This window comes from Microcebus murinus, chromosome 17, assembly GCF_040939455.1.
Source record: "Microcebus murinus isolate Inina chromosome 17, M.murinus_Inina_mat1.0, whole genome shotgun sequence".
Classification (NCBI taxonomy): Eukaryota; Metazoa; Chordata; class Mammalia; order Primates; family Cheirogaleidae; genus Microcebus; species Microcebus murinus.
Genome location: NC_134120.1, coordinates 59823668 through 59849662, shown reverse-complemented (window position 1 = coordinate 59849662; position 25995 = coordinate 59823668). Strand labels below are relative to the sequence as shown.

General features: G+C 41.6%; 1 protein-coding gene across 5 annotated transcripts in view; it reads left to right on the top strand.

The window, feature by feature from the left end:
- The window catches only part of RNF130 (ring finger protein 130), a 131166-nt gene that overhangs the window by 47597 nt on the left and 57574 nt on the right, over nt 1–25995 (top strand). For all 5 annotated transcript variants that reach the window (XM_012790070.3, XM_075993732.1, XM_012790071.3 and 2 more), the window contains exon 3: nt 8734–8984. In XM_012790070.3, the coding sequence (XP_012645524.2) occupies nt 8734–8984 (251 nt within the window). The remainder of the gene's footprint in view (nt 1–8733; nt 8985–25995) is intronic.

Here is a 25995-nt window from a genome sequence, read left to right as displayed (position 1 = left end):
AATTTTTTTCTATATATATTAGTTGGCCAATTAACTTCTTTCTATTTATAGTAGAGATGGGGTCTCGCTCTTGCCCAGGCTGGTTTCGAACTCCTGACCTCGAGCAATCCACCTGCCTCAGCCTCCCAGAGTGCTAGGATTACAGGCGTGAGCCACCGCGCCCGGCCTTTTATTTTGTATTTTATTTTTTTTATTTTTGGAGACAGAGTCTCACTCTGTTGCCCACGCTAGAGTGCCGTGGCGTCAGCCTAGCTCACAGCAACCTCAAACTCCTGGGCTCAAGCAATCCTCCTGCCTCAGCCTCCTGAGTAGCTGGGACTACAGGCATGCGCCACCATGCCTGGCTAACTTTTTTTATATATGTACGTTTTTAGTTGTCCACCTAATTTCTATTTTTTTAGTTAGAGACAGGGGTCTTGCTCTTGCTTAGGCTGGTCTCGAACTCCTGAGCTCAAATGATCCACCCGCCTCAGCCTCCCAGAGTGCTAGGATTATAGGTGTGAGCCATCACGCCTGGCCTGAATTCTTTAAGAATTTTTTTTTTTAAAAATGATTTGGGGCCCTAAAAATATCAATAGTTACAATATTATGCAGAAAAGACTGAGCTGGGGTAACAAGGAAGACGTCTTTAAATATTTGAAGAACTATTGTGTGGAAGAGGAATTTTCATTGTTCCTGGATGTACAACTTAAAGTTGGAATGTTTTTGATATTAGATGGCATCTTACAACTTACTGACAGACTTTTTTTCCTTCATGATACATAAAGGTGCACCTTACAGTTGATGGTGTTTTATACATCAGTTAATGAAATACAATTCATTTATTCAGTGATACTCCTATGGAGGGGAGAAGCAAGGGCTGTGAATGGGCATTTAGAAATTTTGGTTCTGGTTAGTAGGAAAACCTTTCTGATACTTAGAACTCCCTGTGGATAGAACCAGTTACCTAAAAAGGGTCAGTGGTTTATAGGGTCTCTTGCATTATGTGAAGGTTGATGACCCCTAGGAACTCTTTTTAACAGAAAGATTCTGTGATTCTCTGCTAACTGGCAATTTGTCTTCCTGATCCTCCTTTCTAACTCTCTACATGAAGGAAGAAAGCTCTCTATTCAGGTCTTTGCTCATGCCATCTTTTCTTTTTTTACAACATGGAGAAACCTAAGAGAGCATTTAAAGAGGGAAACAGTTAGGAGATGGCAGAAGAAGCACGTGTGAGTGCTATGCGTAGGCCCTTTGCTCTGCTTGTGTGAGACTGAAGAACTTCTTGCCCAAGGAGTAAAGGGAGGAGAGCTCAGTTGGCCCTTGTTCTTTTTGAGGACAGACTATAGCCCAGTGTCTGCAGGAATTATCAGTGATTATGGTATCACTTGGTGGCTTACATGTTGGGCTTCCATGTGTCAGCCTCATGGCAGGAGATGCAGGTTCAGGCTTCAGCAAAATTACAGGTCGGTGGTGCGAATCCTGTGGTGCCGAGTGGATACTGTGGTGTACAGCTGCTCTCAAACCAGTGTGGTTCCACAGCCGTGAGACCTCACCTTCCAGTTTTGTGCTGCAGACCCTGTGTCTTTCCTGGTCACAGCCATTTACTGCCCTGCCCATCACTTCTTCCTGTTCCTCTGAGGTCTTGACTGCTGGCTCACTTACCAGTCATGGTCCTCCCATCATCCTGCTCAGCTTCAGAATCCGGGTGGGAAGTGAATGCCCCGCCCTAACATTCCTTCCTCGTGTCCCTCAGCCATTCCACATCGCCAGGATCCTGGTCCTGTAGTTGCTGCCCTGGACTGCACTGTTTGCCAGAATTGCTACATCTCAACTCATAAAATCCAGTGTCCTCTGCCCTGACCATTGCCTCTTCCCTCTCTCCTCCACTCCTCCTGCCATTTGGTTTTGTTGAAGCTTCTGGTGTCTTGACCCTTTCTCTACTTCCTCCCAAGTTCCCTCCTCCTCACCTCACCTCTCCATCCTGTTTATTTTATTTAATTTTTTTGAGACAGAGTCTTGCTTTGTTGCTCGGCTAGAGTGAGTGCCGTGGCGTCAGCCTAGGTCACAGCAACCTCAAACTCCTGGGCTCAAGCGATCCTCCTGCCTCAGCCTCCCGAGTAGCTGGGACTACAGGCATTGCACCACCATGCCCGGCTAATTTTTTCTATATATATATTAGCTGGCCAGTTAATTTCTTTCTATTTATAGTAGAGACGGGGTCTCGCTCTTGCTCAGGCTGGTTTCGAGAACTCCTGACCTCAAGCAATCCATTTGCCTCGGCCTCCCCAGTCCATTCTGTTTAGACTGTATGAGCCACTGTTTCAGTCACTGCTGGCACATGGTTTCATTGTGTCAAGGAGCGTCCTTTGTACCATGACTGTCCATTACCTGTAGGGCCATGTGGCTTCCCAGATGCCTTGAGTGTTGGTAATGGGTTTGAACTTCGTTTGGTTGACAGAAAGGACACATCAAAGGCTTTTGAACAAGAGAGTGACTGGACAGATCTATGTTTTGGGAAAACTACTAACAAATCCCAGCAGGAAATCTATAATGGATATAACCTATCACCTGCATCTGTCAGAATTATTGGTGTATTTATTTCATAAAAGAATGGAGAGTTGTTTTTTTTTTTCCTCTTGAGTTCTTTAGGTGGTCTCAGAGAGATGAAGAGAAAAATGAGGACTGGTTTTGAAAAAAGTAAAGTATTTAGATAAACATTTGAGAAGGAATTACACTGAGTCAGTGGAAGTGAGTAAGGAGAAGACCTCACACCACGAATGAGCAGACTCTTTGTGACACAGGCAAGCACAGGACCCTGCGCGTGTGTACAGCTTGACATAGCATTACACCCAGCTGCTTCCTCAGCAGCAGTCCTTCTGGAACTTTAAAGTGATCTCAATCTCTTTCACTTAAAATATGTGGTGTTCTGCTTTACATATAAATAGGTTGTCGAATTCTAGAAGAATAACTCTAATGCCATTGCTAGTCATTTACCAGAAGTTACTGAAGTATCTGTGTAGACACTTAATGTGGGAATGTAGCATCCCCTGAACTCTTTTTATAGGATATTTCCTAAAATTATATCTTTTCACAAGTTTTGAAATTCCTTAAAATTTTGGCAGGGATTCGAACTTAACAAATTCATCTGTTAAAAGACATAAAACCAGGCCGGACGTGGTGGCTCACACCTGTAATCCTAGCTGTCTGGGAGGCTGAGGTGGGCGGATTGCTCGAGGTCAGGAGTTCGAAACCAGCCTGAGCAAGAGCAAGACCCCGTCTCTACTATAAATAGAAAGAAATTAATTGACCAACTAACATATATATAGAAAAAATTAGCCGGGCATGGCGGTGCATGCCTGTAGTCCCAGCTACTCTGGAGGCTGAGGCAGCAGGATCGCTTGAGCCCAGGAGTTTGAAATTGCTGTGAGCTAGGCTGATGCCACAGCACTTACTCTAGCCTGGACAACAAAGTGAGACTCTGTCTCCAAAAAAAAAAAAAAAAAAGGCATAAAACCTGTGCTCAATGGGATTTTATATAGGGATGTTGTTGTCTTAGAAAACAGGTAAGCTTAGAGTAAAACTTACAGTGCAACGCCTCTCTATCCTGCAGCCTCAACTCGTGTGTTCTCTTCCTGGATCTTCCTTTACCAGCTACACAGACTGGCCTGAGATTTACTCCCAGCCAGGGTAGAGGGAAGACAAGGGGTAGGGATGGATTTCTGACACAGCTCAGCGGGTAAACTCACCTTTTTTAATTTTTGAAACAGCCTCACTCTGTTGCCCGGGCTAGAATGCCGTGGCGAACTTCTGACCTCGAGCAATATATCCGCCTCGGCCTCCCAGAGTGCTAGTATTTACAGGTGTGAGCTACCGTGCCCGGCCCTAGACTCACCTTCTAAGCTGAAGCACTAATCCTCTTGGCAGTCAGCAGGACTCTGTCCGTCCACAGGTGCCAGAGAGCTTCCTGAGCAGTGGGGAGGAATTGAAAGGAGGAAATAGGAATCCAGAATTTTGGGGTGGGGGCTTATTAGTTTCCTTCTTTTACTTTCTGTGAGTAGTAACATTACAAGTAGAATTAGTTCATTCACCTATAGCATTTACTGAGCATCTGACATGAAACTTGCAAGTAGTATCTATTTTTTGAAAGAAGAAACTGAGGTTCATAGAGGTTAAGTATAGTGCTGGAATTTGAACCTAGACCTGATTCCAGAGCTCAAAGGAGGTTGATTCTGCAGTTCTTTCTCTTGGCCCCTCAAAATTGATTTTGTAGCCAGTATTATAACAGTATTACCATATTTTTTCCATTAATCTTTTTTTCCCCGTTCTAAAACAGAATTGCCAGGCCAGGGGGTCTTTTTTACAGAAAAACTGCCCTGCTGTTGGTTAGGTTAGTGGGGAAAAAAGATAATTGGGGAATTTTGTTAATGCCTCTGGTTTTAGCATCAGTTTACTATATGTAGAAGACATTATAGCATTAGAAAATCAGAATTTTGCAAATGCCATTTTACTAACAGATTCAGGCAAGCATCAGTGGATGCCGAGAGCATTGAGTAAAAGTTTATTGGGGGAACTGGCTAATTGCACAATCTGAAAGTATCAGCTCACAGATAGCTTATTAATTAAAAAGAGAAAAAACATTCATTTACAGTGGAGAAATCTGGCAGATAGCAAATTAACCAAGTCATAAAATTTGCCATTAGCAATAAAGGTAAACCCAGCATGTGCTCCCGATGTGTGATGCACTGAGAAGGAAGGACATGGCATCCCTTGTAGCATCCCTACCAGAAGTGTTGGCTTTGGAGGTCTAACCATCAGACATAGTCATATAAATCCAGATCAGGGGATATTTTCAAAACATCCGGTTTGGACTCTTTAAAAAGGTCAGTGTCATGAATAATGGACCGGGTGTCTAAGGAACTGTCTCAGACCAAAGGAGACTAACGAGTTGTGACAGCTCAGCACAATGCCCACAGCCCCTGATGGAACCCTGGATACAAAGCTAAAGAAAACAATTGTGGGCCAGGCGAGGTGGCTCACGCCTACAATCCTTGTACTCTGGAAGGCCGAGGCGGGCAGATTGCTCGAGGTCAGGAGTTTGAAACCAGCCTGAGCAAGAGTGAGACCCGTCTCTACTAAAAATAGAAAGAAATTAATTGGCCAACTAATGTATATAGAAAAAATTAGCCGGGCATGGTGGCGCATGCCTGTAGTCCCAGCTACTCGGGAGGCTGAGGCAGCAGGATTGCTTGAGCCCAGGAGTTTGAGGTTGCTGTGAGCTAGGCTGACGCCAGAGCACTCACTCTAGCCCAGGCAACAAAGTGAGACTCTGTCTCAAAAAAAAAAAAGAAAGAAAACAATTGTGAAAGTTGTCACTAGGACCAGTCAGAGATACTTGATTATGGATTGTGTGTATATTAAAGAAGAAAGAGTTAAATTTCCTGAGTATGAATAACTGAATTGTGGGCATATAGAATAACCTTATTCTTAGGAGATAGTGTTGAAGTATTTAAGGGGGAATTGTCATTTTATAGTTTACTCTTAATTGGTTCAGCAAAAATAAATACATATAGAAAGGGCAAAATGTTACCAGTTGACATATCTAAATAAAAGGCTCATGAATGTTCACATAATTATTAAAATTGTTCTGTGCTATTTGAAAATTCTCAAAATGAAAGGGGCAAGAATAGTATTATTTGTTACAGCAGCCAAACTCAACCAGTGGAAACATAGATCCCCATTAAAGAATAACAATGAGGAAAGTTTCTCAAGAAAATAAAATAGTTGAAAACAGGGATCAGAAACAAGTTATTACTTCATTGTCATTTCTAATAATTAATACTGGCTGCCAGACATGTCTAAATGCATAGGATTCTGTGGCCATAGCGTTGATTTATTAGCAGTATTTGTCTGAGGCTGGGATGTGGGAGTGGTGACGGATGTCCCCAAATATTTGTCATTTCTGCTTGAATGTTTACACCATTATAGTCCAATTAATCTTTAACTCTGATCAATCACTGCTTGATTAACCATAGTTTTATTTTGAAGTTCTCATTTCCTCTGGCATTAACATCCCTGATGAAGCTGTGCCAAAGCTTCCCAAATCTTTAAGTCAAGTGTCTGAGGCATCCTAACTCAGTGTCTCTGAACCCAGATAGGCTTTAGGGGCAGGGTTGTGGTGTGATGCTTTTCTTCTAGGAGAGGCCCCTATATAACTTCCATCAGATTATGTAAGAGATTTGAGACCCAGAGTGATTCCTTATGAACCCAGTACCTTTGCTAATGTTCTGGTGGTCTGCTGTCACTGTTTTCATCTTGCTTGATTGATGGAGTCTTACTGTCCTTTGCTGTCACCCTCCCCAGTGTCTTCTGTGCTAGTGTGATGAAGCCACTATTTGGCTTCTCTCTCTAGTCCTTTTAAGATGCTCTTGTGCTTCTGAGGGCACATGCCATTTTCATGTTAAGAGGAGGTAATTTTCTATCTTCTTTAAAAGGTGAAAGGAGCCTTGATCATAGTATGTGCTCAATAAATACCATGGAATGGGTGGTTGAAATAACTAAACATTTCTTTTCCCAAACAGCTTTCCAGGTAAAATTAGTAGGTGCACTCATTCAATGTTCTTTGGTGGAACTGGTGTCCTTGGCTACCTGTGCAGGTTTCCCCCCTCCTTTTCCAGCATGAGTCTTCAAGAGGGAACCTCAGAACTGATTTCTAGAACCGTTTGTACCTGGTGTGATTATAAAGCAATGAGACTGATTGTCATATGTTGTTTGTGGGATCCGTCTCAGTTACTTTATAGCCATACCTGGTATCTTATACCACATTGCCTGTTGAACAACATTTTAGAAGCACAAAGCTAAGATTTCTAAGTGGAAATTTAAAATGCTTTAGCATTATTTTAGGTTTTCTCTAACTTATTGATCAGAACTCCTATTTCAGAAAGGTAATTAGATGATAACTTTATCGCTTGCTTTAATTTTGCAGTTGTCTCTTTGCTTGTGGATTTTAAATCAGTATTCTGTAAAATTGCTGTTCTGATAAAGTGGCTGGAATAATTTTGCATAAGGTAATAAAAAGGTATATATTTCATTGGCTTACATTTCAATAAAACTCCTTTTATTATTGAATTTCTTTTCAGGTGCGTGTAGTCTTCTGTGACTACATGTAACAAACGTCCTTTTAGCTAAATATGATAAATGAACATATCAAATATTTAGTATCCATTATTCGTTGAAGAAGCATTTGAAAGGGCAAGTTTTGGGGTTTTCCTTGTTTTATTTTGGTGGTTTACAGTTACATGTATAAACCTACTCAAATTTGAATGAGTTGTTATAATTTTTTCTTTTCCAGAAGAAAATTTTTATTGCTCTTCTCCTGACCACTAGTCTTTCTTAGGAGCTCTTTGAATAAGGCAAATTGCAAAAGTTGCATGTTGCCACCTGCAACTTCAGTCTACAAAAGAAGGACTGCTGATAGCAAATTGCTAGAAAGGCTTCTGTTTCCTCAGAAGACAGTGGGAAAGTTGTTCCTTTTGTGGAGGAGAAGAGTAGCAAAGAAATTTCTTGCTATTCACAGGAAAGGGGAGACTTGCTTTGAATGTATTACTGCTTCAGGAAATTATGTGACAGAAAGAACTAGGTGGCTGTGGAAGGGCAACTTAAGACCCTCCTTGTAATTAACATACATAGTTGTGACTGTAGGCAGACCTCTTGACAGTGTAGAAGCTGGAGGCCTTTTGATGTCAAACTAGTCCAGAATGTTGAAGCTTGGACCTGTCTCAGGAAGAGTTTGATTTTCAGATCTAGACATAAGGCCACAGTTAGTTTCAAATGTTATTCATAAAAGGTACCACCATTTGGCACTTTGTTTTTGCAGCTCTATCACCAGGTGTGTATCTTAAGTCTCAGTGATGTAAAACTCCATATCCTGCAATTTTCTTTATTCCTTGTACTAGTTCTACACACTGTAGGTGTTCCATGAATGTTTCTGGAGGCTATAAACAACAGCACTTTTCTCCTTTTTTTTTTTTTTTTTTTAAAGACAGAGTCTCACTTTGTTGCCCAGGTTAGAGTGAGTGCCGTGGCATCAGCTTAGCTCACAGCAACCTCAGACTCCTGGGCTCAAGCAATCCTCCTGCCTCGGCCTCCCGAGTATAGCTGGGACTACAGGCATGCGCCACCATGCCCGGCTCATTTTTCTATATATATTAGTTGGCCAATTAATTTCTTTCTATTTATAGTAGAGACGGGGTCTCGCTCTTGCTCAGGCTGGTTTCGAACTCCTGATTGAGCAATCCGCCCGCCTCAGCCTCCAGAGTGCTAGGATTACAGGCGTGAGCCACCAGCCTGGCCACTTTTCTCCTTTTTTTAAAGGAATTAGGACTTTCTAAAGATCATTTTAAAATAGGTTTTACAATGTGTACCTACATGATTTTATCGCATTTCTATTGCTGTGTAATGTTGCAGTCTGTTGTCACAGTTGGCTGGTTTAATAGTCGTTTAAAAAGACAAGTTAATATGGTTCTCAACTCTACAGTCGTTTTACACTTTGTCTGTTTAAGGCTTAACTACTCAGCAACAAACTACATGTTACCACATGGTGCCACCACAACCAGCCACAGCTTCATTTCAGTTGAATCTGCAAACCCTCCCATTAGCAAACATTGCAGTAGTTTTTCTAAGTATTTTTACATATTTGATGTTTCAATAAATTTTAAATGTCACTTGAGCATATATATTTATTTTACATTGCAGGCACTGGAGATGTTATTGCTGTCATGATAACAGAATTGAGGGGTAAGGATATTTTGAGTTATCTGGAGAAAAACATCTCTGTACAAATGACGATAGCAGTCGGAACTCGAATGCCGCCAAAGAACTTCAGCCGTAGCTCTCTAGTCTTCGTGTCAATATCCTTTATTGTTTTGATGATCATTTCTTCAGCATGGCTCATATTCTACTTCATTCAGAAGATCAGATACACAAATGCACGTGACAGGAACCAGGTGAGCTACCAGTAATACTGTACAGTGACTGGCTCTTACTGAACATGATTCATAGACATCTGCCATGGTCATACATGCTACAAACATTTTTTTCCATTAAAAATATTGTAACTGTCAGTCATTTTAATATGTGGAAAAATACCTACACAGGTATTTTAAGGATATTTTAAATACCTAAAAGGGGAAATTATTAAATTTATAGTGATCACTTAGAATATTGTAATTAGGTAGGTAGCTTAATCATAATATGATCTAGATAATACTGTTAGTTTGGACAAATATCATAAAGATGCATTTTTAAACTGGTGACTTTCTGGGTAGGGGAATTAGAAGGGAAGGGTAGGGAGACTTCACTTTACACCTTTTTCCATGTGAATTGTTTTCCCATGGGAGTTTTGCACTATGTATTATCTATTCAGGAAAAAAAAATCTCTGTCGCTGGGTGCGGTGGCTCACGCCTGTAATCCTAGCACTCTGGGAGGCTGAGGCGGGCTGATTGCTCGAGGTCAGGAGTTCGAAACCAGCCTGAGCAAGAGCAAGACCCCGTCTCTACTATAAATAGAAAGAAATGAATTGGCCAACTAATATATATAGAAAAAATTAGCCGGGCATGGTGGCACATGCCTGTAGTCCCAGCTACTCGGGAGGCTGAGGCAGGAGGATCGCTAGAGCCCAAGAGTTTGAGGTTGCTGTGAGCTAGGCTGATGCCACGGCACTTGCTCTAGCCTGGGCAACAAAGTGAGACTCTGTCTTAAAAAAAAAAAAAAAAATCTCTGTCAATCTAAGCTTGGACATGGGAGTAAGGATGAGGTGGGGGACTGATAGAAAAGATCTCTTTAGATAGTCATCCTAGAAATTCCAGCACACCTGCAGTGCTTAGTGAGTGCTAGTTGAATGGATGCAGACATGGTAGATCAGTCTGCTGCCCTGGAGCAGCATGGGCATGGTTCTCTCAGTTTGTTACTTTGTTTGATGTGCTGTGGGCAAATATCCATCCTAGGGGCCAGGGTCAACGCATTAGGTCCTCAGCCTAGACTTTTCCTGTAGAAAACTAAGAAGTGGATTGTTTAGAGAGTGGTTTGAAGCCAATTTTTATATAATGCCATCTTCTCCTAACCTAGTACATTCAGATCCCTGTGGGGGAGTTGGAGTTTTTATCCTTCTGCATTCTAGTGAAAGAAGCACAGACTGAGTTCAGATCCTTACCTTATCACCAGTTGTCCTCTTAGACAGTTTATTTAGCTTCTCAACTTTTTCTTCATCTGAAAATAGGTATAAAATACCTGAAAACTACAATTTATTGAACATTTACATGTCAAGTTCTGCAGTGTTCTACGCACCTTTAAAATTTTTTATTTTGATAATTTTTATTATTGATACTTTCAGACTTACCAAAGAATTTCAAGAATTGCACAAAATATTCCTTTCACTCAGTTGTTTCAGCTGTTAATGTTTTACTATATTTTCTTTTCTATGTGTGTGTGTATATATATATTTTAAACCATTTGAGAGTAAGTTTGAGACATGATGCCACTTTACTCTTAAATACTTCATTGTGTATTTTGTAGATATAAGAACATTCACTGGGCTGGGCACAGTGGTTCATGCCTGTAATTCTAGCACTCTGGGAGGCTGAGGAGGGAGGATCGCTCAAGCTCAGGAGTTCGAAACCAGCCTGAGCAAGAACGAGACCCTGTCTCTACCAAAATAGAAAAAATTAGCCGGGCATGGTGGTGCATGCCTGTAGTCCCAGCTACTTGGAAGGCTGAGGCAGAAAGATCACTTGAGTCCAGGAGTTTGAGGTTGCTCTGAGCTAGGCTGATGCCATGGCACTCTAGCCTAGGCAACAGAGCAAGACTCTGTCTCAAAAAAATAATAATAATAATAATAATAACATTCACTTATATAACCACAGTATGATTATCAAAATCAGGAAGTTAACATTTATATTATCTGACCTACAGATCTTTTTCAAGTTTTGTAAAACTGGCTCAATAATGTCCGTTAGAGCAAAGAAACCCCCACATTGATTGGATCAGGTTGTATGGTGCATACAGTTGTCATTTCTCTCCCACCTGGTTTTATGACATTGATGTTTTTGAAGAGTACAGGTCAGTTATTTTGTATTTGGGTTTATCTGATGTCTTATGGTCCTTTGTAATGAGTTTCAGGTTATATGTATTTTTGTTAGGAACACCAGTCGTTTACGTTTTTTTAAACTTTTATTTTGAGGTAATTATAATTGACTTCATTTGTAAGAAATAATATGGAGAGGTCCCTTACACTCTTCCCTCAGTGGTAATGTCTTGCAAAACCAGTAAACATCACAACCCAGAAATTGGTATGGACACAATCCACTGATGTTACTGAATCCTCTGAAATCTTCAGATTTCTCCAGTTTAACCTGTACTCATTTGTGTGTGGTGGTGTGTGTGTGTGTGTGTGTGTGTTCTATGCAGTTTGATCACTTGTGGATTTGTGTGACCACCACCACAGTTGGACACAGAATAGTTTCATCACAGGGACCCCTTGTGTTGTTCTTTTATAGCCACAGCCACCTCTCGCTCCCTTGCCTACCATCTGGCTACCACTAGTCTGTCTCCTCTCTACAGTCTTCTCATTTCAAGAGTGCTCTATAGATGGAATCGTAGTGTATTTAACCTCTAGAGTTTGAATTTCTTCACTCAACATAATTTCCTTGAGGTCCATCCAAGTTGTTGTGTGTGTGAATAGTTTACTCCTTTTTATTGCTGAGTGGTATTCCATGGTTTGGGTATACCGCAGTTTGTTAAACCACTCACTCATTGAAGGATATCAGGGTAATTTTCAGATTTTGACTCTTAAAAATAAAGCAGCTATATGAACATTCATTTACAGGTTTTTGTGTGAACATGAGTTTTCATTTGCCTAGGATAAATGTGTCAATTTCTGAGTGCAGTGTAAATTTCAAGAATGCAATTTTTGGATTATCATGGTAAGTACATATTTAATTTTAGAAGAAATTGCTATACTCTTTTTCAAAGTGGCTGTACCTATATATTTCCACTAGAGATGTATGACTGATCCACTTCTTTCACATTCTCAACAGCTCTCAATGGCTATTTTTTTAGCCATTTTCTAGGTGTGTAGTAACAGCTCTTATGGCTGTCATTTGCATTTCTCTGATGGCTGTTGATGTTAAACATCTTTTCATGTGCTTATTTGCCTTCTGTGTATCCTCTTCACTGAAATGTCCATTCGTATCTTCTGCCCATTTTCTACCTAAATTGTTTGTCTTTTACTGTTGAGTTTTGAGAGTTCTTATATATTCTGAATACAAGTCCTTTTTCAGATATGTGGTTTGCAAATATTTTCTCCCAGTCTTTGTCTTTTCAACCTCTTAACGAAGTCTTTTGAAGAGCAGAAATTTTGGTTTTGATGAAGTTTAATTTAGGAGTTTTTCCTTTAATGAATCATAGCTTTTGGTGTTAAATCTAAAAACTCTGCTTAGCCTAGGTATCCTAGAGATTTCCTATTTTTTTCTAAAAGTTTTATAGTTTACATTCATCTGTGATCCTTTCGTTTGAAACCTTCCCTCTTTTCTAAGGTAAGAATTTTGAGCTGTGAATCTCTCTCAGCACTTCTTTAGCTGTGTCACATATTTTGATACGTCTTCATTTTCATTGAGTTCTACATATTTTTTCTTTTGAGACTTCCCCTTTGACCCAGGTATTATTTAGAAGTGTATTTTTAAATTTCCAGTTGTTTAGAGATTTTGCTAAGATCTTAAATGTTAGCGATTTCTAGTTCGATTCCGTATGATCAGAGAAGTACTCTGTATGACTGTAGTTCTTTCTATTTCTTGAGGTTTATTTTATGATGTAGGACATGGTCTGTTTTGGTGAATGTTTTGTGGGGGCTTGAAGAAAATGTATGTTCTGCTCTTGGACTGGGTGTCAGATTAGTGTGCTCCGCTTGCTTTCCTGAGGAGCTGGTCTGGGAGGGCGTCTTCCCACTGGGCCCTGGTGAAAGTGTGGTTTCCCTTAGACATTTGGCTGGAGTGGAACAGGTGTTGGCCAAAAGGTTTTCTGATGTTAGGCCACTCTTTTCTCGGTACTTTGGCTAGGGGAGCCAGGATTTGGGGGGCTTTTTATTTTATTATTATTTTTTTGTCCCTCTTGTCACTTATGGTTTGAAGCTTCTGCAGCATGTAGTCTGTGATGTGTGTGGGAGGCATGAAGGAAGCCCTGGGAACTCACCACACTGTGTGCATCAAGTCTCCAGGTCCCTAGACAGTTCACCTCGTTTTTCCATGCTACAACATGCTATTTACCTCTTTTTAAAGTACAGGTTTGTTTTTTGAATATGTTGCCATATGAAACACTGAAAGTAAAATGATAAGGAGCTGCTCTGAAAGGGTGTTTTTGACAGGACAGCCCTGTGGGAATGCATTGAATGTAGCACAGCCATAGAACTGGAAGAAACAAAACTCAGATAGTTGCCCCAGGAGCCTGCTATTGGAAGATAGTGCTTTAATTAGCACCCAGTGTGGGACCTGTGTGTGATGAAGGAGTAAATGTAAGCACTGTCTTGGGCAGCTGCATGCAGGGGCTTGCTGCTAGCATTTGTTTTGTGGCCAACTGCACGCAGGCTCCTCCCAGAGCATCCCTCTCCAGACGCTGCTGTTAGTGGAAAGTGATGTTCTGACCTTTTTTCCTCCTTCTGTTTTCCCTAAGGTTGAGAAGTGCTTGATGAAATTTTTATGTGGCTTAAAAGGCTTAGCTTATTAAAGTTTAATAAGAAGGTGGTTCTCATTGCATTCTGAATAAAAAAAAAGAAGAAGATGAAGAAGGTGGCAGCAACTCAACTGGTCGAAACATTTGGCTATTTTAAAAGAGAAACCAGAACTATTAGGAAAGAAAAAACAGTAAGTTTAGGGAGAGACTCTGATTTTCTCCCACAAACTGTTATCTAGAAACAGTTCTTTCTACAGAATGTGCTACCAAGGAGAGGCATGCATTGTAAATAACTTTCTATGTACAGTATGAAGCTCACAATTGAGACCATTTTACGTGTTTATGAGAATCTAATACTTTGGCTTTTTAGTTTACTGCTAAGTGTCTGTGGTTTCCTCTTCCTGAAAATCCGTCAGAGTGCACGTGAATATGCACAAATAGCTAAGATGATAGCTGATAGTATAACTTAAATGCCACCTTCTAATTAAGTCAGTGATAGTTATTTCACACAAAAGAGTAGATGCCTCGTACATTTGTTTTGAAAGGATGCCTAAGGGTTTTCTGAGAAATGTAAAATTTTTAACAATTACATGGTAAATATTGCACCATTAATTCCAAAGTAGTCAAATTTGATTACTAAAACAAAACAATAAAATTTTAATTTTACTATTGAGGAATAGAGCAGCTATAAAAAATTCTATAACCTAATACACTTCTGAGTTTAGAATATTTTATGAAAATTCTCTGAAAATGCATACAATTTCTAAGGTATACATTTACCTTAAAATAAGGTAATGCATTTAGCTTTAAAATAAGATAAAAGCCGGCATGGTGGCTTACACCTATAATCCTAACACTCTGGGAGGCCAAGGTGGGAAGATTGATTGAGGTCAGGAGTTCGAGACCAGCCTGGGCAAGAGCGAGACACCATCTCTACTAAAAATGAAAAAATTAGGCCAGGCATGGTGGTACATGCTTGTAATCCTAGCACTCTGGGAGGCTGAGGCGGGAGGATTGCTCAAGGTCAAGAGTTCCAGACCAGCTTGAGCAAGAGGGAGAGCCCTGTCTCTACTAAAAATAGAAAGAAATTAGCTGGACAGCTAAAATTATATATAGAAAAAATTAGCCAGACATGGTGGCTCATGCCTGTAGTCCCAGCTACTCAGGAGGCTGAGGCAGAAGGATCACTTGAGTCCAGGAGTTTGAGATTGCTGTGAACTAAGCTGACGCCATGGCATTCTAGCCCGGGCAACAGAGCCAGATTCTGTCTCAAAAAAGAAAAATAAATAAAAATAAAAATGAAAAAATTAGCTGGGTGTGGTGGAGCATGCCTGTAGTCCCAGCTACTCGGGAGGCTGAGGCAGGAGAATTGCTTGAGCCCAGGAGTTTGAGGTTGCTGTGAGCTAGGCTGACACCACGGCACTCTAGCCCGGTCACTCACTCACCACAGAGTGAGACTGCCTCAGGAAAAAATAAAAAATTGTCTTCTTGCCATAACGTGTATATAATATTCATAGACTTTATAAATATCTCAGAGTTGCTGAAATGAACTATGCTTTTATTGTCCATGTTCATTCTGGAAGGTCAGTAAGTAGCTGATTGGAGAATGCACTTGCAATCTCAGGGTGTGGGAAGTACACTGAATGTTCATGTGAGGAGAAGGCTGATAATTTGCGTATATACAGTTAATCTTTGGAAATGGTAGGTTTAAAAGTTTTTTCCTTCCAAATTGAGAGGAAGGAAGTACTGTGTATGTATATACTGTTGAGATTTTTCCTCTAGGAAAGGATTATATGGTCAAAAGAAGCACACTTCTTTTGTCATTGTTGGATGGTAGAATGAATTTTCTTTATTATATTTATTAGGGATTAACAGTTCCAGGGAACTGGAAAAGTAGAATAGATGTTTGAGCTAAGAAGTTATTTTACTAGTTTTTAAAGATACTTCAAATACTCTGATGTCTTCCTTTTTATATCCTGTTATTATGATCAACTTATATAAATAAAACTGACTATATACAGAGACTATATATGTTATAATGTTAGAACATATAATTCATGTTATATATAAAAAGCTTAAAATTTGATTTTTTTTTTTAGCACAAAATATGCTCTTAAGATGATAGTAGTTGAAGATATTCATTTCTATATCCTGGGGTTTAATATGGGGCCTGGCACATCATACTGACTCGGTAGATGTTTGAGTAAATTTAAGAATGAGCTTACATTCTTTGGGGAAGGCAGACGGGTGTCGGCAACATGCTGTGTGGTATTTTAAGCAGAACAGTCCTGCTCGTGTTGAGTTGAGGGCACATCACAGAGAAGGTAGTAGCATTGGAGCTGAATTTTAAAGGATGAATAAGACTTCATCAGACAGACTGGGAGGAAAATCAGGGAAAGGGATCGTTTTCCACAGAGAGAAAAGGAGAGAAAGTTGGATGGCTGGAACCTCAGGAGGAGTGGAGAACTGATATCAGATGAGTAGCTGTCACTAGAGAATGAAAAGCTAGAGTCACATGCTGAGAAGTTGAGACTTTATTCTCTAAGCAGTATGGAGTCATCCAGGTGTTTAAGCAGTGGGATGATGTAAGATCTTTCTTTTGATGGGAAAGGCTTAGGGAGAGGGAAGTTGAAGAACAAAGGAAGATAATATTATAAGTAAGATTATGTAGAGAGCTAGAGGGTGGCAGTCAGGGGCATGGGCCAGTGGTTCCTTGAAAAAGAGCTAAAGGGGCCGGGCGTGGTGGCTCAAGCCTGTAATCCTAGCACTCTGGGAGGCCAAAAGCTGGCGGATTGTTTGAGGTCAGGAGTTTGAAACCAGCCTGAGCAAGAGCGAGACCCCGTCTCTACTATAAATAGAAAGAAATTAATTGATCAACTAATATATATAGAAAAAATTAGCCGGGCATGGCGGCGCAAGCCTGTAGTCCCAGCTACTCGGGAGGCTGAGGCAGGAGGATTGCTTGAGCCCCCAGGAGTTTGAGGTTGCTGTGAGCTAGGCTGACGCCACAATACTCACTCTAGCCTGGGCAACAAAGTGAGACTCTGTCTCAAAAAAATAAATAAAGAAATAAAGAAAAGAAAGAGCTAAAGGGCCGGGCACAGTGGCTCATGCCTGTAATCCTAGCACTCTGGGAGGCTGAGGTGGAAGGATTGCTTGAGCTCAGGAGTTCGAGACCAGCCTGAGCAAGAGTGAGGCCTCGTGTCAACTAAAAAAAAATAGAAAAAAATTAGCCAGGTGTGGTGGCACAAGGCTGTAGTGCCAGCTGCTCAGGAGGCTAAGGCAGGAGGATTGCTTGAGCCCAGGAGTTTGAGGTTGCTGTGAGCAAGGCTGACACCATGGCACTCTAGCTGGGGCAACAGAGTATGACTCTGTCTCAATAAAAAAAAAAGGAGCTACAAACACTTCTTTTGGGGAAAAATGGTGGTAATTATGAGAGAGTGAATGAGGCTACAGACTACAGTAGACTTTAAATCAGGAAAAAATTATATTCACAGTACCTGGATTTCACAAGTGTTTAAAATAAGAAAACCCTACTTTATGCTGATAAGTTTCTATGGGAGAGTTCTGATTACTGAAAGAAGAAACCTGAGATAAGATTCATCAAAGTGACCTGTCCTCAAAATGCTGCAAACTTTCTGGCTTTGAACAACTTTTTCCTATTAGATTAAGTAATATGAGTTGTTTTAAGTTATTTTCTACCAATTCAAATATTTTGACACTTTCCATTCAAATATAGAAGTGTTCAAATTGATATTATTATCAACTTTGACCAAGTAAGGGAAGATAATCTGGCCCCTGGTTTTCCTATTTTGTGATGTACAAAGCCTTTTAAGCATTTTATAGTGGGAGAACTGAACTGGAAAGGAGACCCAGAGTTCTGGTCTCAGCACTTTTACTAACTTCAGACAGATCCCCTCAGCTTTCTCTAGGGCTTGGGTTTTCTTGATTTTTCTCCTTTATGAAATAATGCATCCTTTTTTGGTCATTTCTAACATTCTATGTGATGGGGTAGAAACTTGAGGACTCTAGGGAACAAGGGCACAGTCAGAAGTTAGAAAATAAGTATGTAAGCATCATGGGAAAACGCTCTGGACAGCACAGTTGGTAGTTTGTACTGAGTGTAGTGAGCCTCAGACTTTCATGTACAGAAGTCATGTGGGAGCTCTTTTTCCTTTTTTGAGGGGAGGGCACTTGTTAAATTTATAAATTCCCAAGTACCCCTGCCCGCTAGTTTAGCAGGTCTGGATGGAGCCTACTCACCAGGCTTCGATGTGGACAAATTACTTAATCTCTCTGTGCTTCAGTCTCTTCTGCAAAATATGGATAATGTATTTCCTTTCTCATAAAATGATTGTGAAGGTTATGTGAGTCGGTACATGTGAAGGACTTAGAACAGTACCTAGCACATGGTATGTACTGAATAAATCTTACTTACTATAAACATCATTATCATTTTGTATTACTATTTAATAATAAGCACCCAATGTAGATTTAATGCCTTTGCTCCAGAGACCACACTTCGAAAACCCAGTGACTTTAATGGCCTGGTGTTTAGGTGAATGTAAGTGATGTTCATAAAAGGAATTTGTGTTTCATCTTAAAAATGAAACACATAAAAAATTAGCCAGACATGGTGGTGCATGCCTGTATTTGAGAGTCAGTAGAGACCGGGCGCGGTGGCTCACACCTGTAATCCTAGCACTCTGGGAGGCCAAGGCGAGCGGATTGCTCTAGATCAGGAGTTCATAACAAGCCTGAGCAAGAGCGAGACCCTGTCTCTACTATAAATAGAAAGAAATTAATTGGCCAACTAACATATATATAGAAAAAATTAGCCAGACATGGTGGTGCATGCCTGTAGTCCAGCTACTTGGGAGGCTGAGGCAGAAGGATCGCTTGAGCGAGCCCAGGAGTTTGAGGTTGCTGTGAGCTAGGCTGATGCCATGGCACTCACTCTAGCCTGGGCAACAGAGTGAGACTCTGTCTCAAAAAAAAAAAAAAAGAAAAGAAAAAAAAGGAGAGTCAGTAGGGTAGAAATAATATTAGAACCAAGAGAAAAAAATATTGGCTTTTAAACAAATTCAGGTCAGAGACCCAATTACACATATCCACATGCATGCACACATGCACACACACCTATGCCTGAGATACACCTGTCACAAAGTGATGGGAAATGCTGAAGGAAGGATTAAAAACTCAAGGAATAATTCAGAAGAAGGTGGAAGTACTGAAGCCAAGATCAAAGAAAAATATTGCAGAAAAGGTATTGACATTAATATCAAATGCAGAGAAAAGATTTTTTTTTACTTTTGCTGTAAGAGATTTTGATAATTCAGAGGTAGAAAGGACTATATCCAAGTATTTGTGAGAGACCTCTAATTAGATAGAGCTTGATGAAGGCTGACCTGTGCCTGCACCAGCACCTGCACTCTGCGTTTTGAGCTTCCCTAATCTGACGTGGTGGCCCTCCCACACAGCTAGGTGGTGGTCACCTAGCTCAGAGTCTGGACTCTCTTCCCTTGTGCCTCCACAGGGTCTGTCAGTTTCACCTGCTTACTCACTCTTTTTCTTTTCTCCCTCTCCCTCTCCTCCTCTCCTCTCCTCCCCTCCCCTCTCCTCCTCCTCCTCCTCCTCCTCCTCCTCCTCCTCCTCCTCCTCTCCTCTCCTCTCCTCTCCTCTCCTCTCCTCTCCTCTCCTCTCCTCTCCTCTCCTCTCCTCTCCTCTCCTCTCCTCTCCTCTCCTCTCCTCTCCTCTCCTCTCCTCTCCTCTCCTCTCCCCTCCCCTCCCCTCCCCTCCCCTCCCCTCCCCTCCCCTCCCCTCCCCTCCCCCCCTCCCCTCCCCTCCCCTCCCCTCCCCTCCCCTCCTCCCCTCCCCCTCCCCCTCCCCCTCCCCCTCTCCTCCCTCTCCTCCCTCTCCCTCTCCCTCTCCTCCCTCTCCTCTCCTCTCCTCTCCTCTCCTCTCCTCTCCTCTCCTCTCCTCTCCTCTCCTCTCCTCTCCTCTCCTCTCCTCTCCTCTCCTCTCCTCTCCTCCCTCTCCCTCTCCCTCTCCCTCTCCCTCTCCCTCTCCCTCTCCCTCTCCCTCTCCCTCTCCCTCTCCCTCTCCCTCTCCCTCTCCCTCTCCCTCTCCCTCTCCCTCTCCCTCTCCCTCTCCCTCTCCCTCTCCCTCTCCCTCTCCCTCTCCCTCTCCCTCTCCCTCTCCCTCTCCCTCTCCCTCTCCCTCTCCCTCTCCCTCTCCCTCTCCCTCTCCCTCTCCCTCTCCCTCTCCCTCTCCCTCTCCCTCTCCCTCTCCCTCTCCCTCTCCCTCTCCCTCTCCCTCTCCTCCCCCTCTCCCTCTCCTGTCTTCTTTTCTTTTCTTTTTTGAGACAGAGTCTCACTTTGTTGCCCAGGCTAGAGTGAGTGCCGTGGCATCAGCCTAGCTCACAGCAACCTCAAACTCCTGGGCTGAAGAGATCCTCCTGCCTCAGCCTCCCGAGTAGCTGGGACTACAGGCATGCACCACCATGCCTGGCTAGTTTTTTCTATATATATTAGTTAGCCAATTAATTTCTTTCTATTTATAGTAGAGACAGGGTCTTGCTCTTACTCAGGCTGGTTTTGAACTGACCTCGAGCAATCTGCCCGCCTTGGCCTCCCAGAGTGCTAGGATTACAGACTTGAGCCACTGCACCCAGCCTTTTTTTTTTTTTTTTTTGAAACAAGGTCTCACTCTATTGCCCGGGATAGAGTACAGTGATGTCATCATAGCTCACTCGATCTCCTGGGCTCAAGCCATCCTCCTGCCTTAGCCTCCTGAGTAGCTGGGACTACAGGCGAGAGCCACCACACCCGGCTAGTTCTTCTATTTTTTGTGCAGGCAGAGTCTCACTCTTGTGCGGGCTGGTCTTGAACTTCTGGCCTCTGGCAATCCTCCTGCTTCAGCCTGCCAAAGTGCTAGGAGAAATAGCTATATGTTTATAAAGAAAATTGAATTTGTAATTTCAAAACTTCAAATAAGGCCTGGCACGGTGACTCAGGTCTGTAATCCTAGCACACTGGGAGGCCAAGGCGGGCGGATTGCCTGAGGTCAGGACTTCAAAACCAGCCTGAGCAAGAGCAAGACCCCGTCTCTACTATAAATAGAAAGAAATTAATTGGCCAACTAATATATATAGAAAAAACTAGCCGGGCATGGTGGTGCATGCCTGTAGTCCTAGCTACTTGGGAGGCTGAGGCAGTAGGATCGCTTGAGCCCAGGAGTTTGAGGTTGTTGTGAGCTAGGCTGATGCCATGGCACTCTATCCCAGGTAACACAGTGAGACTCTGTCTCAAAAAAAAAAAAAGGATGCAGTGTTAAATCATAAGTTTTTAAAGTTTACTTTAGTACATACTGTATTAATATAATAATTTTGTAGCCATCTACTATTGCTGTTGCCGCAAGCACTGCCATGAGTGTGCACTGAAATCGCCACCTGATAGTCATCATCTCTCCTCCTAAGCAGTTCATCCCTTTAGTGAATTTTCGTAGTAGAAGCAATCTTTTGTGGTTTTTGCATACTTTTCATTGTGTTTAGTGCAATCTTAAATAACACCATGGGATCCATATGAAGTATCTCTTGTGATGCTTGATGTATTCCCAAGAAGCACAAGAAAAAATTGCATTACTTATACATACTGTAGCTTGAGGTCTGCTACTATAGGTGTCTGCCATTTCATGATGAATGAATACAGGGTAAGAACTACTGTAACAACAACAAAAAAAAAACTGTGCAGGTATCCCTCCAGCTATGCCAGCAGGTACAAAAAACCTTGCACTTTTAGTGAAATATCTTTTGCACCTTTTATGTGGGTACAAGAGTGCTGTAAGAAAGTCTCATAGACTCCATGAGAGAGAAAATGAAGTCATTATATGACAACTTAAGAGAAAAGTAAAACGATCTAAAGCTGCAGAATTTAATTCCAGCAAAGGTTGGTTTGAAAATTTTACAAAGGATTTGGCTCAAAAAATGTCAGGGTAACCATTAAGACAATTGTTGGGGAAAAAGGATATTTACCTCAAGAGGTGTTTTTTTTTTTTTTTTTTTTTGAGACAGGGTTTCACTTTGTTGCCCAGGCTAGAGTGAGTGACCTGGCGTCAGCCTCGCTCACAGCAACCTCAAACTCCTGGGCTCAAGCGATCCTGCTGCCTCAGCCTCCCAAGCAGCTGGGACTACAGGCATGCGCCACCATGCCCGGCTCATTTTTTCTATATATATTAGTTGGCCAATTAATTTCTTTCTATTTATAGTAGAGACGGGTTCTCGCTCTTGCTCAGGCTGGTTTCAAACTCCTGACCTGGAGCAATCCGCCCACCTCGGCCTCCCAGAGTGCTAGGATTACAGACGTGAGCCACCGCACCCAGCCTCAAGAGGTTGTTAATGTCTACAGAAGCACCCTATTTGTAAAATAATATCACAAAGGGTATTTATTAGTAAGGAAGAGAAGAGAGCTGCCAGGATTTGAGGCAGAAAGAGAGTCTACTTCTACTGTTTTATGCAAATTTTATTATCAGGACCCCCTTCATCTATAAAGCTGCTAACCCCCAAGCCCTGAAGGGAAAAGGGAAAAGCACCATCTTCCAGTTTCTGTCTTACAGTAAGAAAGCCTGGAAGGCAAGAACCCTTTCTCTAGATTGGTTGCATTGGTTCTTTGTCCCTGAAGTTAGTAAGTACCTACCCAGTAAAGGACTGACTGCCTTTTAAAGTTCTTTTGAGGCCGGGCGGGGTGGCTCAAGCCTGTAATCCTAGCACTCTGGGGAGGCCGAGGCGGGCGGATTGCTCGAGGTCAGGAGTCCAAAACCAGCCTGAACAAGAGCAAGACACCCCGTCTCCACTATAAGTAGAAAGAAATTAATTGGCCAACTAATATACATAGAAAAAACTAGCCGGGCATGGTGGTGCATGCCTGTAGTCCCAGCTACTTGGGAGGCTGAGGCAGGAGGATCGCTTGAGCCCAGGAGTTTGACGTTACTGTGAGTGAGGCTGACGCCACGGCACTCACTCTAGCCTGGGCAACAAAACAAGACTCTGTCTCAAAAAAAAAAATAAATAAATAAAGTTCTTTTGATATTGGATAATGCCTTTGGCTACCCAGAACACCATGAGTTCAACTGGGAAGGTTTCTGCTTGGTCTTCTTGTCTCCAAACACAACGTCTTTAATCAGACTCCAGATGGGGGGGGTGGTACGGTTCATTACACATAGTACGCTGATGAAAGGACTGTTAATGCTATAGAAGAGCATCTTGGTAGAACATCACTAGAGGATTGCTTTATATACTGTTGAATATGCTATTGTTGTTACTGGAAAAGCTGTGAAAGTCATCAAGGCCCCCCCCCCAAGAAATTCCTACAAGCAAAACTCTGTCCAGATGTTGTGCATGACTTAACAAGATTTATGACAGAGCCCATCAAGGAAATCATGAAAGAGATTGTGGATATGATAAAAATAAAAAAAAAAAGGTTGGGGGGTAAAGGATTTTAAGATGTAGATCTAGGAGAAGTTCAAGAGTAAATAGACACCACACCACAGGAAATAATAGAAGACAGCTTTACAGAGACAAGTGCTTCCATCGATGATGAAGAAGACATAGAAAAATTAGTGCAAGAAAGCAAATTGACTTTAGATAGTGTGGCAGAAGGGTTCCGGTTATTCAGGACCATTTTTGACTTTTACAACATGGACCCTTCTATGTTACAGGCAATGAAACTAGAGCAAACATTAGGATTGGTACCTTATAGAAACATTTTTAAAGAAATGAAAAAGCAAAAACATCAGACCAAAATTACCATGTATTTCCATAAAGTTTCACTGAGTGCTCCTTTCCCTCCTGCCTCCCCTTCCACGAAACCCACCCTTCCTCTTCCTAAACCCACTCAGTGTGAAGACAGTGAGAATGAAGGCCTTTATGTGACAATCCACTTCTGCTTAGTGAATAGTAAATATATTATTTCTTTCTTATGATTTTCTTAGTAGCATTTTTCTGTTCTCTAGCTTACTTTATTGTAAGGGTACACTATATAATACATATAAAATATATGTTAATTGACTGTTTATGTTAGTTATCTGTAAGGCTTGCAGCCAGCAGGCTATTTAGTGCTTAAGTTTTTGGAGAGTCAAAAGTTGTACATGGATGTTTTTACTGTGCTAGAGGTCGATCTCCTTAACCCCTGTGTTCAAAAGTCAACTGTAATAATTCTAAACAAGCTATAGGCTAAGTATCCCTGATCTGAAATATTTTGTATCAGAAGTGTTTCAGATTTCAGATTTTTTCAAATTTTAGAGTATTTGCATTAAACTTAATGGCTGAGCATTGCAAATCTGAAAATCCAAAATGCTCCAAAGAGCATTTCCTTTGGGTATCATGTTGGCATTCAGAAAGTTTCAGACTTTGGAGCATTTCGGATTTTAAATGCTCAACCTATAAAGAAAACTAAAAAGGGTAGAAACACCTCCCATTTCATTCTGTGAATCCAGCATCATTCCTAATACCAAAACCAGACAGAAACATTAGAAAAACAGAAAGCTACAGACTAAAATCCCTCTTGAACATAGATTCAAAAATTCTAAACAAAATTTTAGCAAATCATATCTAAATATATATAGAGAGAAAGGACAATTCATCATGGCCAGGTGTTGTTTTTTTGTTTTTTGGGGTTTTTTGTTTTTTGAGACAGAGTTTCACTTTGTGCCCAGGCTAGTGAGTGCCATGGCATCAGCCTGGCTCACAGCAACCTCAAACTCCTGGGCTCAAGCAATCCTCCTGCCTCAGCCTCCCGAGTAGCTGGGACTACAGTCATGCGCCACCATGCCCGGCTAATTTTTTTGTATATATATTTTTAGTTGGCCAATTAATTTCTTTCTATTTTTTTAGTAGAGACGGGGTCTCACTCAGGCTGGTTTTGAACTCCTGACCTTGAGCGATCTGTCCACTTCAGCCTCCCAGAGTGCTAGGCTTACAGGCGTGAGCCGCCAAACCCAGCCAACCAGGTGGTGTTTATCCCCGGAATGCAAGGTTGATTTAACATTCAAAAATTAATGTAGGCTGTGCACGGTGGCTCACGCCTATAATCCTAGCACTTGGGAAGTTGAAGTAGGAGGATCACTTAAAGTCAGGAGTTTGAGACCAGCCTGAACAACATAGTGAGACCCAGTCTCTACAAAAAAAATGTTTTCTAATTAGTTGGGCATCGTGGCACACACCTGTAGTCCCAACTACTTGGGAAGCTGAGACAGGAGGATCACTTGAGCCCAGGAGTTTGAGGTTTCTGTGAGTTATGATGATGCCACTGCACGCTAGCCTGGGTGACAGAGCGAGACTCTATCTTAGAGAAAAAATTTAAAAAAAGAAAACACTGTAAGGAGATGCCACTAGGCACCTATTAAAATGGCAAAATGAAAATGACTATGCCAAGTTTTAATGAGAATGTGGAGAAAGTGTGATTTTCATGCATCGCTGCTGAAAATACAAAATAGTACATTCACTTGGAAAATACTTTGCCAGTGTCTTAAATAAAAGTCAGACACCTATCATACAAGCCCTCTCATAAGTGTTTACCCCAAGCAAAAAGAAAGTGTATGTCCATACAAAGAATTGTAGTGCTTATATAAGTAAAGAATGTTATCAGCTTTATGCATTACAGCCCAAAACTGGAAAATAGTGCAGATGTCTCATTAACAGTTGAACTAATGAAGAAATTTTGGTACATTCATACCATGGGATACTATTTAACATTGGAAAGGGGTAAACTATTGATACATACAACAACATGGATTAATCTCAAGATAATTATGCTGAGTACATGAAACCACACACAAAATAATGCATACTGTGTCGTTCCATTTATATAAAGCACTTGAAAATGATAACTGTAGTAGCAAAAAATAGATCATGGAGGGACAGGGTAGTGGTAGGGTGGCAGGAGGGAGGGATTAGGGGCGTGAAGAAATTGGGGGTGGTAATAGACACACTGCCTTAATTGTTAATGTTTTCTTAGGTCAGGTCATGATAACAAAAGTGTAGACTTTAAATATATGCAGTTTGATTGTTTGTTTGTTTGTGATGGTCTTACTCTGTTGCCTGGGCTAGTGTGCCGTGGCATCAGCCTAGCTCACACAGCAACCTCAAACTCCTGGGCTCAAGCGATCCTTCTGCCTCAGCCTCCCGAGTAGCTGGGACTACAGGCATGCACCACCATACCTGGCTAACTTTTTTTATATATGTATGTTTTTTTTTTTTTTTGAGACAGAGTCTCACTTTGTTGCCCGGGCTAGAGTGAGTG